The sequence below is a fragment of the Formica exsecta genome, unplaced genomic scaffold, assembly GCF_003651465.1.
Source record: "Formica exsecta isolate Colony F162 unplaced genomic scaffold, ASM365146v1 scaffold393, whole genome shotgun sequence".
Taxonomy (NCBI): Eukaryota; Metazoa; Arthropoda; class Insecta; order Hymenoptera; family Formicidae; genus Formica; species Formica exsecta.
In genome coordinates, this window is record NW_021851167.1 from 2,388,462 (window position 1) to 2,406,702 (window position 18,241).

Here is an 18,241-nt window from a genome sequence, read left to right on the forward strand (position 1 = left end):
CACTCCGGGATGGCAAGATAGTTTTATAATGTCCTCGAGTACTCCTCCCTTAATGCACTCGTAAATGCACCCTCTTCAGAAACCGCTTTGCCGCGGCATTGTTGCTCACTTCGAGAGTGTGTTTCGATTGAGAGGAAGAATCGCACAGATGTGGAGGAGAGAACCAGATCGTCTTGCGTGACTAGTTCGTTCGAGTGTACGTTATAATAGCAATTCTCCTTCCAGCGGATTTTTATTAGAATTTTATATGAAGAAAAAAATAAATATATATTTTTTTTCTATGAATATCTCGATGAAAGTGTAATTAAAATATACATTTGTACTTAAACATTAAATATATATACATTGATATATTGAGCATTCAACATACAATTTCGATTTAATAATAATTTGTATATTATATTTGATTTACTTAAAATCTCTATTGGGGAATTTATACAATTTATGATTTTTTTCTGATGATAACATCTAAGTCCTGTGCCATTATTTTCAAATTACATCAAATTACAATCAAAATATCCATTAAATTTAATAACGATTATTTCCCAAAAGAAAACCTGTCTTTTTTTCAAGCAACGAGATATCTTTTCTTATATTGGACGGGGTAGGAAGGGGCAATTGCGATACGCGCGGTGATCAATTAGATGCCAGCTCAAATAGAAAATAGAAAACAGCGGACCACGCGCGTCGTCTCTTCCATTCGGATATAGGCCCGAAACGGTAAAAGCGCGCGCGTTCTTATTGTGCCGGCCCTCGTAAGTCCCATTACTATTGCCGGCCCGGCTATACGAACCGAGAGACAGAGAGAGAGAGAGAGAGAGAAAGGAGGCACGAGGCGTAGGGGAGTGAACGCTTCCGGTCCCCTCTGCATCACGTGCGAGACCGCCGCCGAACAGAGAAACCCCCGTTGCCCTCGCCTCTCAACATCCGGTCCGCTGCGCGCCTCCTCCATCTCCCCGTCAGCCCCCCTCTGCCCCTTTTCCTACGGTCACAGCCCCCTCTCAAAAATAGGCTAGGTCCTTCTCGACTCGCGCCGAACGTGCGCGCGTTTATTACAGCCGCGAGAAAGGAGACGATCTAAACTCTAAACGATCTAGCGTGACGAAACACGCATGATCGAGGGGGTCGAGATCATTTTTGTGTCTTCTACGTACAGGTAACACGCGTACAAAATAATGATTAATAAAACATTTGATGTACTTGATGTATTCGCTAAAATAAAAATATTATATATTGGTCTTTTATTTGGGTATATAAAATTATATTTAATATTATAAATCCCCCGAATTTAATATTATAAATTTGATTAACAAAAATGTCGGAGAAAAAGATAGTGTTCTATCCTTTGGCAATGATATACATATAATCAATTAAAGTATAATAATTACGTAATAATAATTATGTTTATATGTCGACCTTTGGTATGTATGGATGAGATACTTTATGTTTATCTTTTATTATAAATTAATTCATCATAATTAATTGATCGATTAGTTAGTAATTCGTATTATTTTCTGTTTCCTCACTTCACCAATTTTAAATGTACAATTAAATTTGTAAGATATGTGCAACTCATTATCAGATTTAGACTTATATTATCTTATCATTACAAGCACACTACTTTGTGCGAATATTTCTTATTATAGAACGAGATAATAATGAGCCAACTCTTAAAAGATCAGATTACATGGTAATTGTCTTGATGATTTTCATTACTGTATAATATTGCCATTATTACAATTGTGATTTTTGAAAAATCTTATAATTTACATTAATTTTTTAATAAGAATATTTATATATTTTGTACTGTAGAAGAAAATAATATCTTAAGCAAAGTGTACTGAAATATAACAACAATTATAATAATTTTTATATAATTATTCACACATATATCTATAATTGAAATCTGAATCGTGTCAATCGAAGAAATAGTGTCCAAATAAATACCGCTCTATCAGAAGGTGAGAGAGAGAGAAAACTAGTGTTCCGAAAATCTCAACATAGAAGAATGTCGGATACAAATTTACGCATATACGTAAAACACTCCGACGACGCAACGACAAGAAAGAGAGAGAGAGAGAGAGAGACGGCATCGGTGGCAGCAGGTGGTTGAAACTTCGAGGGGGCGTTTTGTGATCTCCCTTCCTCTCCCTTGCCATCACCCCCCTTCGCTCTCCCCCTCGCCAAGCTGGCGGCTGCGTTTCCTATCTTATTCCCCTCCACACGACGGATGGCAGCCCCACTCGGCATGCTCGTGAACTCCCATCTTCCACCTCCATCGTGCGGCACCAATGCGACACAGGGATAGCCGTACAAGATTGTAGAGCCGCCGCCGTTGCCCCGCTGGCAGAGGGGGAGGGAAATGCGATGGAGGATGAAAGAGACGGGGCGAGCGCGCGCAGGCAGGGGCGGCAGAGACGCGGAGGACCGGAGAGCGGAAACGGTACGGCTCTTCGTCACAGTGACACGCGCGCTCGCGTCAAGTGGAGGAGAGTGTTGTGTGAGGAGCGCACGCGAGAGTAATCTCCCGTACATACAGCAGCGTGCGTCGTCCCTTAGACCGACGTTTTATTCCGTCTATTGTGCGTGCGTGCGCGCGTACGTGCGTTCGGAACGTTCGTTTCAAAGTGACGTAGCGATATATCTCGCGCGATGATAGCCGTCATCGAAATTGGTGGCGGTCGTGGATTCGCGGATTAAAGAGCGACAGCGAGTCAATTTCGCAGCTTAATTCCTGGGAAATTAAATCTGATTATACAGAACTTAGCGTACAGTGAGTATAATTGAGGGATAGGGGAAAAATTTAATACGATTGCGGGATCTAACGCAGTGAGTAATTAGTGAGGAATATCTGGAAGATTGAATTCAATGATGGTTATGTATAATATGAGATTGAAATGGAAAGTGAATAATTAAGGAGTATCTGGGAAATTAATTCTAATTTGGATTGAAAAAGAACTGAGCGATTAATTGAGAGGAAATCTTGAAAATTAAATCTGGCTCCGATTACGAGACCGAGCAATTCTAACTGGAATGTTTAATTTTACTCCGGGATATGAAATTGAACAAGGACGGAGGGTTACCTGAGAGCTGCTGAACAACGCGCAGCTGAGTCAACGAAAAACGAAGAGGATTGAGGCGGCCAGCCGAGGAGACACCTGTTGCGTGTTCTCGCCGCGGCTAACAAAGTGCAAAATTTCCCGGCCGAGGAACTCGAGTTCCCCCTCTCCTCCATAGTCAATTGATTCACCGAAGACTCTCATTGACATCGTTTCGAAAAAAATCTACCCCGCCCGCGAGAAACTCGCGGGTCAGGCGATTCTGGATGCACGACGAGGAGGATCGAGTCGTCGTGATTGCGGCGATTGCTCGTCGGATCATGCAAAACACGCTGACACGCGTCGCCGAGGAGTGACCAACGTCGTCATCGTCGTCGCGTAGGACAATCGAAGACGACGTCACGGCGGGCGTCGTGAGCGTCGGGACGTCGCGGCCTTCGGGGCAGGCGCCGGTCATAATTGTCGACGCGTACGCGGCCAATATCGGGACATTAACGAGCGGCGGCAGTAATAGTAGCAGCAGCGTCAACGCGGTCGCGTCTTCGGAAATGGTGCTCCAGATGCTGGACACGCTGATGACAGGCCACGAACCGTTCTACGCCGATTATCCCGCGTACCAGGAGGCGGAGACTCTCACCAGCCATCATCCGCATCATCAGCATTCGCATCATCACGCGATCACGCGCAACAACACCAGCGTGGTGCCGCCTGTCTCGCTGGACGCGACCACCCACACGCCAGGTACCTATCCATCCGCGGATTTTCATTCCCGAGTCGCGTATCGTGAAAAACAATCCAGACGCTGTGTCCGGTTAAAGAGAATGCCTCGGATTAAAACACGATTAACACAGAAGTTTATATAGACGTGCTCCTTAAACTTCGATTTCTATTCTAAATTTATAAGACAAGAGTCTATATATAAGATCCTCGCAAAAGGAGTAAGATATTACAGATTTCGATTTCGAATCGATATATAAAATATTGCAGAAAGAGAGTGGAGAGAAAATGCGATATTAATCGAGAAAAACAATATAAGACTGATTACAAAGATTAAGGATGTTTTGGCTGCACAATAGTAGCAAAAAACTGTCAACATGAAAACAAAAACATATTGGTTACATTTATACTGTTTGAAAAATCAAATAAATAAATCCGAATAATAAAAAAAGTTAAAGTGTCATAAAATAATATGGTTTTTGACATCTTCGTAAAAGAAAATAGTTGTAATTAATATTTTTCCTAATTTATGACAAAAAATTTTGATCATGAATATCTCCCGAAATCAACTGCAAGAAAGAGAGAGAGAGAGAGAGAGAGAGAGAGAGAGAGAGAGTTTGACATCTTCGTAAAAGAAAATAGTTGTAATTAATATTTTTCCTAATTTATGACAAAAAATTTTGATCGTGAATATCTCCCGAAATCAAATGCAAGAAAGAGAGAGAGAGAGAGAGAGAGAGAGAGAGAGAGACAGATAATATTTTTCTAGTAAATAAGTTTTAAACGAGTAAGTAGATCTGAATCAAGTTTTGCACAAATATTTATTAGTTTTCTTAATATATATGAAAATTTTTATTTCGTTGGCAATATTTTTTCCTTGTCAAATTTGTCAATAAGTGCTTCAATACGCGATTTTTCATAAGAATAAATAGTAACTTTAAACTTAAATAATTTCTAAACCATTAAGAGAATTGTGTTTAGGTTTTGCACAGATATTCAGAAGAAACAGTTTATGCTACGAAATGTTCATGCTTTTGTCAATGTTTCGACGTATGACACATACATCCTTAAAGAAGAGAGGAAAATGACAATATAAATATAAGGATATTTCGTCTTTTCTTCCTATAGATATTTGAGACACATAATCATTTTTATATTATATTTTTATATGTGATATATGTATAAAATCCTCAACGATTCCTATTTAAATTATTCGAATCTTTTGAGTCCAAGTAAAATCCAATATTCAATGAAAATGAATCATTATCTTATGCAAGAATAATCACGTTTTACATTTGCATATTCTAGCACTGAATAAATATATTCATTGTTTAAGCGATATTATATTTTCTAATTCTAGTCTGCCGATATCGAACGATTGCCTATCACATGACAGGTCAAATGTCATATATCGCATAGAATATAAAACATAGAATTGCTTATTGCAATTATGTGTAATGCAGAGGATAGGAAAGTTTTTAATCCGAAATTTTTCAGTAACACAAAATATATTGAGGAATTTTTATTCAAGGATTAATTGAATAATAAATCATGGCAAGGGTAGAATAAATTTTTATATACCTTTGCAATTTTTTAAAATCCTGTTTTGTGTGTGCAACTTATTTATTAATGCTATTAATTGTACACTATCTGCGAGCAATAACATCGATAATTTTTTATGCCCGTTTGCTTATATTTGTAATATAATGAAAAATCTGCAAAAATTTTTATTTTTATTTTCAACTCTTGTTTATAGATTGCAATAATCATAGACAAGAGAGGTTAAACAATTTTTTACTGCCTTTATATAACAATCATGATAAGGTTGAAAAACTGATCGGACAACAATAAGTGTAACATTCCACTTTGATATAATTTTTTACGACAACATATTTATGAATTTGTATAGGTTGGAGAGGGGCGTCTAATGGATTAAACATTAATTCAAGGCCGCGTGCGGTCGTATGCTAGTTTTGAATTTATTACTGATATAATAAAAGAGAATATATTTTTCTCTCTAGCTTATTATATCTGTATAAAATATTAATCACAGTTAATTGTGAGAATTGTGATTCAAAGAATTCTGTATTTTTAGAAACGAAATTTTAAGTAATCTTAATTTACGTTTCTGAAAGAGAGAGAGAAAGCTCTAATCGCACATTTCTGTTTAGCAAACTAATTAAGAATAAGTGTTTTTCGAGTCTCTCGATAGAAACGATATCATAAAATCGATCCCGTTTTCGTCGCGCGATTGAACGATTCGTTTCGTGAAGGGCAGATACATCACAATTATAACATTCGACTATCTGCATAATGGCCCGTAACTATAGTATTATTTTTAACGTGAGCATCTTTTGTTCGCGATCGTCCCTCGTTCCTCTCCGTTAAGGTGTGGCCCTTGTTAAGCCGGCAATAAAGCGTATCGCGCAAGGTCTCGGCGGCACACGCTTGGGAGCTCGGGTTACACGCTTCGAATGCTTTGGAATTGCAACTGGCTTAGAGATAAAAACTGAATAAATGTTATTATACGAGCGTCATTTGAAGATATCTTGATATCGTGCTTCGTAACATTGCCCAAACCTTTTCATCGTTTTGTTAAATTCGCAGATTTCGATGTGTACGTATGACCAGTATCACACAACAAGGTATTTTAAATTATATATTTAGAGATATTAAATTATATTTAAATCTACGAATTCTACACAATAATTGTACAATGAATTATTATATATATTTATAATTATTTAGATTTAGATGAAGCAACGAGATTTTAGTTATTAACTCGTTAGAATTTACGAGTTAAGTAAAGTCATGCATTATAAAATTATTTCTTATTTTGATCTGTATTCATAAACGATTTAACAAATAATTTCAAAACGGAATCATATATTTTATGATATTTTAAAAAATGTAAAAAAGGAATAACATTGTGAACGAAGAAAGAGTATATATTATCCATACATTTACTTAATCATGAAAAAATGAATATCAAGATTAAAATCTAAAAGATATCAAAATTCAAGTGCACATCCAGAGATCGTTACGTATAATTTTTCTCTATCACTCAGCATCTAAGCACACTCGAACATCCGTCATCATAATATGATTTTTTAGATTATTAAATATATTTTTTACATTATTAAGTACTGACGCGATGTGAGTAGGATAATTCTTTTCTTTACACAATTTATTTTTCTAAGATAAGCTTCCCGCCCCGTATGAAGTGACAATATAATACTTGTTAGAATTGATTCAAAATTCGTTTATTTAGAGATTTAATCTTGATTAATATTCTATGCAGATGGCTAATAATCTAGGAATGGTTTCCCTCGTAGACAACACACGCCCGAGTTTTCATGTGGATGCCTACGTCTGACGTTGAGCGCGTGCAATACGTTTCATGTGTACACCCTGACGCGTTCATGGGATAGGTAGAGTGTGGGAGAGTTCGCAGGTCACCGCTCTAACGAACAATGCGCGATTTCGTTGTGCTGTCGTCGTCGTGGACGACTTTTTTACGAGCCGCGCTCATCGCACGTCTCCCCGTATATTCTGCATGCGTGTATGTGCGTGTGCGCTCGAGTAAAAGGAGCGATTCACGACCACGGCAGGTATAAAACCTAGAATGGCGAAGGAAAGAGTAGCGTCGTTTCGCCGCGGTCTTTTTATATTCTTATGCTATATAGATAGATTGTAGGCGAACAGAGTCGGCTACTTTTGTCTCGGCAGGCGATTGTGAACTTGATTAACGTTTTCAACTATTAGCGTTTGTCTCTGATAGAGATCTTATATTTTTATTAAAAAATGGAGCATTTAAAGAGAGAAAAGGATTAACGATATCGGTTAAATCGAGAGTGAAATGATGAAGAATGGGCATAAAAAATCTTTTCATATTAGACTGCATACGTAAAGAAACTCGAAGCGCTTAAAGAAAAAATGCGTAGTTGATATATCTTATGATATATCTTTTTCCTCTCGGAAATGTATTTTATGATTTTGTGACTTCTTGACTAAGTTTAATATAATACATTATCAAGTTCATATGTAAATAGGATACGTCTTCGTGTGTTAAATTTTGCGTGTGTCATCATTTAACTCGTCATCGCTCATACATTATTACTCGCCCAAATCAGAATAATGAATAAATTTTTTTTTTTTTTTCATACGATTTACGATTCTGTTACATCGACATAAACAAACGCACTTTTTTTGCGGACAAAGGCAATTTTTATTCGATATTTGTGAAACGTGTATTATCTCGTAATGTGTAGATAATCATCGAAAGATGTCATTGGTCATAAGTGACAATGTTTATTATTTTTATCGCCGAATATTAAACTTTTCGAAGAAAAATGCTTGGTCGTTGAAAAAATTCTTGAAAGATAACAAAAAAGAGCTCAATGAGTTTTTCAATTTGATCCGAACAGAATTAATAGTTTTGATACCGAGATACAAGATTCAAAATAACGAATTATATCGATTTCGTCCAACGCGACAGCAAGAGTCCCAGATCCTGATGTGGGCCGTAGAACCGTAGATTCTTCGGTCAAAGATAATGACCTTCCGGCGGCGAGTCGAGAACATTCGTGAGGCAGGTTTTAATTTTCAAGAGGCCCGACTGCGTCAGTTTCTCTCTCTCTCTCTTTCTCTGTCTTTCTCTCTGCTACCCTGCCTCAGCAGACAGCAGCTGTGCACGCCGACCGGGCGTTTCATTCGATTTGGCACGTGCCACGACGAGGCTGCCGTCGTCGCTGCTCCTGTTACTGGCCGCCGCCGCCTTCATTGCTCACCGTTACTGCTGCCTAAACGGCGGTTCTCCGCCAGTCCTCGGCACCTGTTTCACAGCTGATACGCGGCTGCTGTTACTTTTGCCCGCCCGATATACCGCGTGTGTCCCCTCGCACTCCCTTCTTCGCGGCGCAGCTTTCCCTCCCGTTCTAAGATACTCTTCGAGAGACTTTGTAGCTACTGAAAATTTTCCCGTCTGTTGGACGAATTTAATTAACGAATGTTCAGCGTGCGATGTTAGAAAAGGTACTAGAGAATATATTTATTTTACGTGAATAGAAAATATTTCGAGAATTTAGTGCTGGAATTTTTTTTGTAAGGATGCCATTTTTATTAGCTTTATGGCACGAAAGATGAGCATATAATGGATTCAATTTTCAAAAACAAACAAATGTCAATTTCAACATGTGTGCGATTATACACATTTGTAGTTGCAAGTTACCTTTTAAAAAAAAAAAAGAATAATTGAATAAGCGTTTGGCGAGATACTAAAGTTTTTTTTAGCGCGTTCAATTCAAGTCGCACGAAAAGGAGTCGTATTTTTAGGCGGTCGCGATATGCCTGAAAACCTTAAAACGATGACTGGCTTGGGTGAAGGAGAGAAAGAGAGCCACGCGCGTCTGTGTGTGCAGCGTGAGGGCCGGCACCAAGCTGCACTCCCACGCTCATCGTCCATGAAACACGGGGTGCGAGGTGCAGCTACTACACGCGAGCCTCGCAGGTGTACTTAGAATATGCAGGGTCTCTGTCCCTACAGACCTATTAACGACGCCACATGGACACGGGAGTATGGGAAAGCGCGCGCAAGAGAGGCCCTCGCGAAATAATTATTCCTACAGGAAAGACGCTCGCTCTGATGTAATAACCAACGGGCGAATTCTTCGTATCTTTTAGACGGCGCGATTGAATGCCGGGGTGAAACTGTTGAGCATATATATTTTGAGGAAATCTTTAATCTCGTGGCGTGAAAGTGTTTCTAATGAATATTGAAATAAAGAGATAAAGTGATATGACTAAAGTCACTCTCTTATTAATCCTCTTAATTTTTTAGTTTTCATAATTTTTTATGATACCGATAATTTAACGAAACATACGGTATTTTTTGAAGATTTTTAGATAGCGATTGTTTATTATCTATTTATTATTTATTGTTAATTCCAATTGAATTTATCTGTACTGTTTCTTTTTTCAAATAGCTTCGTGCTAAAACTTGATCTGCGAACCTGATTCTTTGCATTCCATAATTATGTCTAATTAAAAATAACTGAAATTGAGGATACCTGACCGCTATGATACTTGTGCGGCGAGACCATCTATTTTTTTTTTCTCCTTCGTTATTAAAACGCAAGTGTGGGAATGTGGGGTAGTGGCGTGTCACATGCGCGATAATACTGTTGTTTCGTCGTAAATATCGGTGGATTATGGTAATTCGTCAAAGTCGCCCGCATTTCACCACCATATATACATACATATCGTGTTACGTATTATTAAACAAAAAACTAACTCTAGCGAATACACTAATACTCCGACTAAGCTATTTAAAGCGTGTAAAAGAAAGAGAGAGAGAGAGAGAGGACACGACCTAGAGATAATGATCCTGGCAAGCCACCTGGTTTTGCCTTAACAGATACTTGATATCACCTGCTTCTCTCGTTGACCCTATATAAACTCTAGCCTCGAATTAATGATTTGCCTTCTCTCTTTTTAAACTGCAACGCTGCTTATAATAAGGAATTTCAGCAACGTCATAAATTTAATATACTAGCGGCGGATGAATGAGATTGCAGTATAGATTTTCAATTAAAAGCTGATTTCAATTGATTTGCATTTTTTCTTTTCACTCGTCTCGACTTATTTCGTCCGCGCTTATTGGTGATCAATTCGTCTCGTGCAGTTTTTATATACTTTGATTGGAAAGAGATAAGCTCTTAATTTTAACAAAATTTATTTGTACATAATTATTATGCGTGTGTTGATCGTAATCAAATATATTCTTAAAAAATAAATCTGTAATAACGAATATTTATCTTAAGAGCAATTGTTTCGGGCAAAATGACATCGAATTTTTTTTTTTTTTTTTTTTTTGAAGGGGAAATAACCAAATGATTAATGTGAAATGTAAGGTAGCTCTAAGTTTCATAAGTTTGCTAACTGCAATAATATATAATTAATACTTTATTTTTATATTTATTTTTATACTTTATTTAATTAATACTATATTTTACGGTACGAAATATTATTTTCATTTAATTTTGCGAAAATTAAGCGAGATGAAGAATCGAATCGTTCATTTTTTTAAAAGTGAGAAATGATTTTCCTAGGCACTTGTGAAAAATGATTTCTATGAAAAACATTTCTGATTTGAAAACTACATAAATGTAAAAGACTTAAAAGAATCGTTAAAAGAAAATCTGATAACTCGAGTCTCAAACTGTGCAGCAAGTTGCAATGTAATGATTTAATGCGTGTCAAGGCTAATGCAACTCGCAATAATTCCTCGACTCGGCTTTCTTAAATTCAATGTATTATCACTGATATACATATATAGCATTTTTCACTTATAAATACAGCATTGCAAATAGTGAAATTTCATTATGAGAAGAATCAGTGGTAGTGGCTAATTTTTTAATGAAATTTCACTGCCATAATCAGTGAAACATAAGACGAAGAAGCGAAGTATAAGGGAGTGATCTTCGGTGAAATTTTGTCGTTGCTTTAATCTTTAATCAATGACATTTTCGATGATTCTGTCTAAAAGAGATTCCTTGCTAATCGTATGCATAATAAAAAAAAAAATCAAATTAGACTAATGGATAAGGAAGAAAGAACACGATGCTGCACCAATTTCCTCGTCGAGACCCCTGTCCGGTGATTCGAACGCTCCTTGCTTATCGAACTGACAACAACGAAACGCCGCGCAGCTTCAGCGCGATGGTATCTCGCGGCACGACTTGGGTCCTCTCCCGCGATCGTAGAACGGAAGTCGAGGATAGGCGGAGTTGGTTTGGACCAATCGTCGAGATACGCGCCTCCCACAGTGTCAGCTGTTCTTCTCTGCGGAGTGTCGTGCGTCGGCGTGGAGACCGGTGCAGCATCGTCCTTTCTTCCTTACCCGTCAGTCTGATTTGACATTATGACACCTGTAAACCATCCACCTCTATAGTCAAAGCACCTAACTACCAACTTCTCACTCTAGCATTCCTAGTAATAACAATAATAATAACAATGCCAACAACGCGTACGTTCATCTATTTGGAATTTAAATCAGCTTCAAACAGAATGTAAATTCCTTATTTATATAATTTTTTATGATAAATCAAATTAGAGAAATTATTATGTAGCATGAAAAAAAAATATTTAAAATTCACTATTCACTTAGGAAGTTCAAATGTATAATGAGAAATATTTGTTGTTAGAATAAACCTTCCTTAAACCTCAATCTAATTGAAAAACAATAGAATTATAACCATAATTGTAATTGTTATGGTATTTGCAACGAATTATATTCATAGCGCGACTTTTATAAAATACTTTAATAAAAATCTCGATCATATCTGACTTTAATAAAAATCTGATTCATAGTTCCAATAGACAAACCAGTTAATTTACGATATTTGTTTATACATATTTTATAAACACAAAGCCTGTTTATGTATTAATACATATAATTTCTTATATTTTATCTGATATATTATTTAAACAATATGGAAAATAATAGGAAACATTTTTTATAGTATAAATAAGTTTTTTAAATTTCTTTGACTTGTCACAAAAAACCAGTATAATATTTCCCAATTTTTTCTTCTCTTTTTTTATATATAAGTAAAACGTTATCAAACTGTTCTCTCTTTCAATTTGCAGGTGGCTACAATCATCTTCGCAGTCCCGTGTGCCAAGACGAAAGTCAAAGAGACGAAACGTCGCCACCACCTCACAGCCATAGCACCCAACCACCAACCTCTCACTCTAGCACTCCTAACAGTAATAACAACAATAACAACAACAACAATGCCAACAGTGCGTACATCCATTTACGGAATTTAAATCAGCTCAAAACGGAATGTAAGTTTCTTACTTTATACAAGGTGTTTCACTAATTTCGTTATATACTATTTTTTTTAGAAACTATTGAGTTAAATGGCGTGCAACGTAGTGATTTTGATAATTTTGCATTATATATATGTATTTCATTTTTTTCCCAAGCTTTTCTTCGTTTAATTGGTCGAAAGCGCTTTAACTAAAAATCTTTGCTGTCACATAAAACATATCTATTTATGTTGAAGAGATATATTGTAAAAAGATAAAACTCTCTTTTGCGTTTATAAAACGATATCAGAAATTATTTTTGCTGCGGCAATCAAAGATTCGTTAATTGATTTTCTACATAATTACAAAATACCGATCAAAATTTTATAGATTTTATTTTTCCACACATAGATCTATCTTATACCTAAATTATTTTTATAATAATATGCAAATTGTCTTCATTCTTTTTCTTTTATATGTTGCTATAAAACTATATTTTGCCCCGCATTATTTCCCACTAAATATCCATAAAATTTCAACCATACTAAACTAAAGAATTATTAAATGTGTAATTATTTTATGAAAAATATAATACGAAAAAAAATTAATTTATAGCGAACTACAGTAATCACCACATAGCGGAGCATCTCCAGAGCGGTGGTGGTGGCCTGGGTAGCGGGAGCGATCTCGGGGGTACAGGGAGTAACGAGAGCGACTTGAGAGTCGGCGCAAACGCCACAGACAGTTACATGACGCCGGCACACTATTCCGGGTACGACGAGGCCTCCGAGTATCACAGCTTATCGCAGGATCATCAGGCGCCGCATCCATACAATTTGGATAATTCACCGGACTTTTATGGTGCCAGCGGGATTCACATCGAGCCCAAGTATCAACCGTCACCGTTCAAAAACTATCCTCGAGGTTCGTAAGCGTGACTGAAATCAGTTAACGAACAGAAAATATAATTTTTTTAAGATTACATTAACATAAAAAATCAATTTTTGTTAGCATTTTTTAATATCTAATTAGAGAACTACCTTAAAAATAAATTCATTATATATATACAAATGTTAGTATGATTTGAGTGTTAATAAAAATTGTTGGAAATGACATCTGCTCTCTGTAGGACGCTATCACGAAGGTTACAGCGAGAGCGGCGGATACGGCCAGTACGATGCAACGCCGTTCCAAACAGTTCCCGGAAGCGGGAGCGGTGCTGGAGGCGGCGGCGTCGGCGGTGAACAATGGGGTGTTGGACTTCCGGATCATTTGCCTCATCATCCCGCGTTTCTTGCGGGACTCGGACCACGGGACTCTTCCAATCCCCATCATCCCACATCTATTACCAATAATGCGGACCAAAAGCCCTTACTGCAAAGTCCTATGCTCGCCAGTTACACAGGTAAATTGCGAATTCGATTAACGTTTCAATTTCGTAACTCTTCCCAAATTTCCAAATCTTTTTAATCCCTAAATGATCACGCCAATTGGTTCTCTTTTTATGAATATTTAAAAAATCTCTATGAATTATTAATAAGCATAGAGAAATTAAAAACGAAATAATATCGCGGATTTTATAGCTAAATATTTTAACAATTGTTCTACAATTTGATATTTTAATATTCAACACTAATCAAATGAATAAAATGGCATGTAGGTGGACCATGTTTCACCGGATCAGGTCCAATTCAACTCTGGCAATTTCTACTGGAACTGTTAACCGACAAATCGTGTCAGGGTTTCATTTCGTGGACCGGCGATGGCTGGGAATTCAAACTAACCGATCCGGACGAAGTTGCGCGCCGTTGGGGTGTTCGCAAGAATAAACCCAAGATGAATTACGAGAAACTAAGCCGAGGTTTACGCTACTATTATGACAAGAACATTATACACAAAACTGCTGGCAAACGATACGTGTATCGCTTTGTATGCGACTTACAAAGTCTACTAGGGTAAGTTTAGTACGCATAGTGCAGTTATTTAAATTTTATATAAATTACACATATGCACATAATATATGTACATATATACGATATATAATACTATACATCGATAAACTTAATTGCATTTTTTCCTGAGAAAAGTATTTCAAGAAATTTTCATATTTTATATATATTTTTACAATTTAGAAATTTAATACAAATATTACATATAAAATTGGAAGTACGGGGTGGAAAATAACCATTTGCTAGGGGTCCAGAGAAAAATGCAATGTTTCTTGACTTGAGTGTGGCAGAACATTTTGGGTCGGTTCTGAAAGATACAATCGTGACTTATACTTTAGAAAAGAGTTGATAACAGATATTTTCAAGCAACTTTGCTTGCACACCTCCAAAAAGTGTTAAACGATATGTAAATCGACACTAATTTGTTTCAGAATTTATTAAAATTCTATCCCAAAAGATTAAGGACTGTGAAAGAAGCTGACATTTCCTACACGCATTGCAATTTTCTCTGGACCCCTAGCAAATGGTTATTTTCCACCCCGTATAATATAAATTATCGTGTTATTTTCCTTTGCGATATTTACAGACTTAGTCCTGAGGAGTTACATGCAATGGTAGACTTGAAACCCGAGAAGAAGGAAGAAGACTGAGTTTTTGTTAATGAGCATGTTTTAGAGGACTGTGTCACACTTATAAAAGAAATGTAATAATACAAATTCTCTCTCTCTCTATCTCTCTCTTTCTCTCTTTCTTTGCATTAAGCATGCAAGAACAAAGAAAAATGGGAGGACAAAGTATCTATACAATGATATCACTATGAAATAACTATATTCAAATACAGAAGACTGTGATAGAGCGTCTTCTTTGTTCAGATGTAAACAAAATCGAATCGGTCGTATGTACCAAAGACAGGGTCTGCATACCATTGGTGCCTAAAGTTGAATAAATCGCGAATTTGTTTCTAAGTGATTGATTTGTCAGCAAGTTTTAGAGAATATTTATAGGAATAACTCGTCAATTTATACATATATATATAAATATATTTTTAATGTTACATGATTTTTCAACGCTATTATAGCGTCAAGATACTTGGTGATGCCGCTAAATTATTTATGTCTCATCATTTTAACATGTGTGTTATATCTCGTTGATAGATGACTCGATATGTGATTGTTATTACCATAATTTTACAATAAACTCATTATACAATGTACTATGTAGCGAGCTTCTCAATTCGATATTTTCTCACATATGCTTTTTTTCTATGTATAGATTAATTTAGATTATAATTCTAAACTGTACTTTTCTTTCAAGAGCTCGCTTCTTCAAAAGAAAGAAGACTGAATATATTTAATATTTTTAATCGCGCAATAAAAGAAACTGTTATACATGTAATCCGAGTCGAAAAAGCGTTGCTAATGAAAAGAGTATGCTGTTAATTTAATGTTAATATTTTTCCATAAAAATTACGTTTATTAAATTTGGCTTTTGTTTATTGAAGTACTCTCATTGAGAAATTGTATATTTATGATTTTGAAGACATTGCAGATGAATATTTATGAAAAGGAAAAAAAGAAGGGCTATGTGCAACCAGTGTTCTATGTACTTACAAATATAAAGGAAGCCCTATTCACACGTTTCTTTCGAAATTATTCATACACAATACAAAAAAGAAAATGTGACAATTAAATTACTCTCACGTTGTAACATTCTAATTAATTTGTACAAAATTTATATTTTTTATCCTTTTTTAATTATATTATTTACATGTACATTTATTGTTTTTAGACAAATCCAACAATATGTTAGACTTATCAGATTTAGATTTCATCGCTTAATTACTTCTTTTTTCATGGAACACTGGGTAATGCAATTGTATCAAATATACATATATATATATATATATATATATATGTAACTGTTTTACAATTTACTATGCATAAATTATATTAATGTTTCTATCAGAAAGAAGATTATATTGAATTATATTGAATGTAAGTGATGCGCAAGATATATTAATGGCATAAAAATTGACAGATTGAAGCACGAGCAACATATTTTGTATTTTCCATGTGTCTTATATCTAGAAATATATGCATATGTATGTGTGTATATACATACATATATTTATATGTATGTATATGATTTAAACTATTTTTATATCTGCTGTGTTTGTTAAGTTTCCATGTACCAAAATAATTTAACGCTACAAAATGATAAGAGAAACAGTGTATCTTTATACATAATTAACAGTATACTAATTTCAAATGATCGTTCGGGAATTTATTACGTTGACGAGGATTGTTGAAGAGAAGTATGAAATCGGTAGCGATTTTTATTAAGGTCTCTTGTTAAAAGCTACCAAGATTATCCTTTTAGCGTGATAATCGTTATGATTAAAGTTTCTCCTAGTTGTGTCGCGACCGGATGTTATAAATAAATTATATTAAATACTCTTAGAGAGAGTCCCTAAAAATAAGGGACGGAAGAATACGATGTATAAAGCTACTCGAATGTTAATATTAAGTTATCCACGGTCTTGGCACTTGTTATATTAAAAGAGAGCCATACTTCTTTCCCAGGATTATATATAGCATTTTGAAAGAGATACGAATGCAGAAACTTTTTAGTAGATGCAATAAAAAAAGAATAAAGAGATTTTTATAAATACCTTTTGACACCGATTGTTATTTACTTGTTTCCTGCTCGATTCTGTCACACACACTATTACACTTTGAACTATTTCATATTGAAAATCGCGCAACAATAGACAGATATATTGAGCTCTATAAGGTACTAGAGCGAGCTTTCAAAGATGGCGGAAATGATGCAACTCGTAAAAAAGTATCATAGACAAAAACATCGACTTGCAAAAATTTTGGGGATTTTAAGCAATACAAGGACAGACCTTATGTTGCATGTCTTCTCTACATTTTTTATACATATTTTTGTATTCTCTTTTTAAATATGTATTACTCTCTTATTATATTTTTTGTTTCCTTTATATCTGTATTTTTTAATAGGATGTAGATTTTGTAAACTGCCGATTGTACTAGATTTCGATTCAGCGCCATGTGTGATAGACACCCTAAAGAAAAAAAGTGGCGCGAATCTGTTGTGGTTCTAGTTGTTTAGATTTTGTTACAAAATTTACAGAACAATGCGGCACTTTGCGGGATTAAATGCAGAAACGTTAACGGAATCGAATGTTGCATCTTTTGTACAATGCATCTTAGAACTGGTATGTCATTAATATGTAATCTTGACAATCTCTCTACAATTTTCTTAGAGAAAGAGAGAAATCTGTACATATTGTGTTGTTATGGTTAACAATATAAGTACGTTTTCAAATTTTGGCTATAATAAACGATAATAAAAATATTAGATTTTAAAAGCGCAATTATTTAGATTCCAACAATTTCTCCTTTTAATAGTTTGAATTAATTAATTATTACATATCAATATTTATATATTGCATCCTTATTTTTTAATATATAAGCCGTATTGTTATAAAGAGAAAGCATGCCAAGTATGGTTTCGTCAGTTTACTATATATATTTTATATTTACTTTGATCAAGCAAAGATTGAATGATGATATGTATATAAAACAATAGCACATAAACTTTTACAGATAACAAATTCTGTGATTGCACATGCCACAGCAATCGCAATAAGAATTCATGCGGGGAAACGCGAAGTTC

At 35.5% G+C, this 18,241-nt stretch overlaps 1 protein-coding gene across 4 annotated transcripts in view; it reads left to right on the plus strand.

The window, feature by feature from the left end:
* Positions 1-15,870, plus strand: part of LOC115239636 (ETS-like protein pointed) — a 105,741-nt gene extending 89,871 nt beyond the window's left edge. For 3 of the 4 annotated variants that reach the window (XM_029814257.1, XM_029814259.1, XM_029814260.1), the window contains 5 exons: positions 12,426-12,626; positions 13,206-13,514; positions 13,720-13,995; positions 14,251-14,545; positions 15,126-15,870. In XM_029814257.1, the coding sequence (XP_029670117.1) occupies positions 12,426-12,626; positions 13,206-13,514; positions 13,720-13,995; positions 14,251-14,545; positions 15,126-15,189 (1,145 nt within the window). In that variant the 3' untranslated portion in view covers positions 15,190-15,870. The remainder of the gene's footprint in view (positions 1-12,425; positions 12,627-13,205; positions 13,515-13,719; positions 13,996-14,250; positions 14,546-15,125) is intronic. The other variant, XM_029814258.1, reaches the window with a different exon arrangement.
* The last annotated feature ends 2,371 nt before the right edge of the window (positions 15,871-18,241 follow it).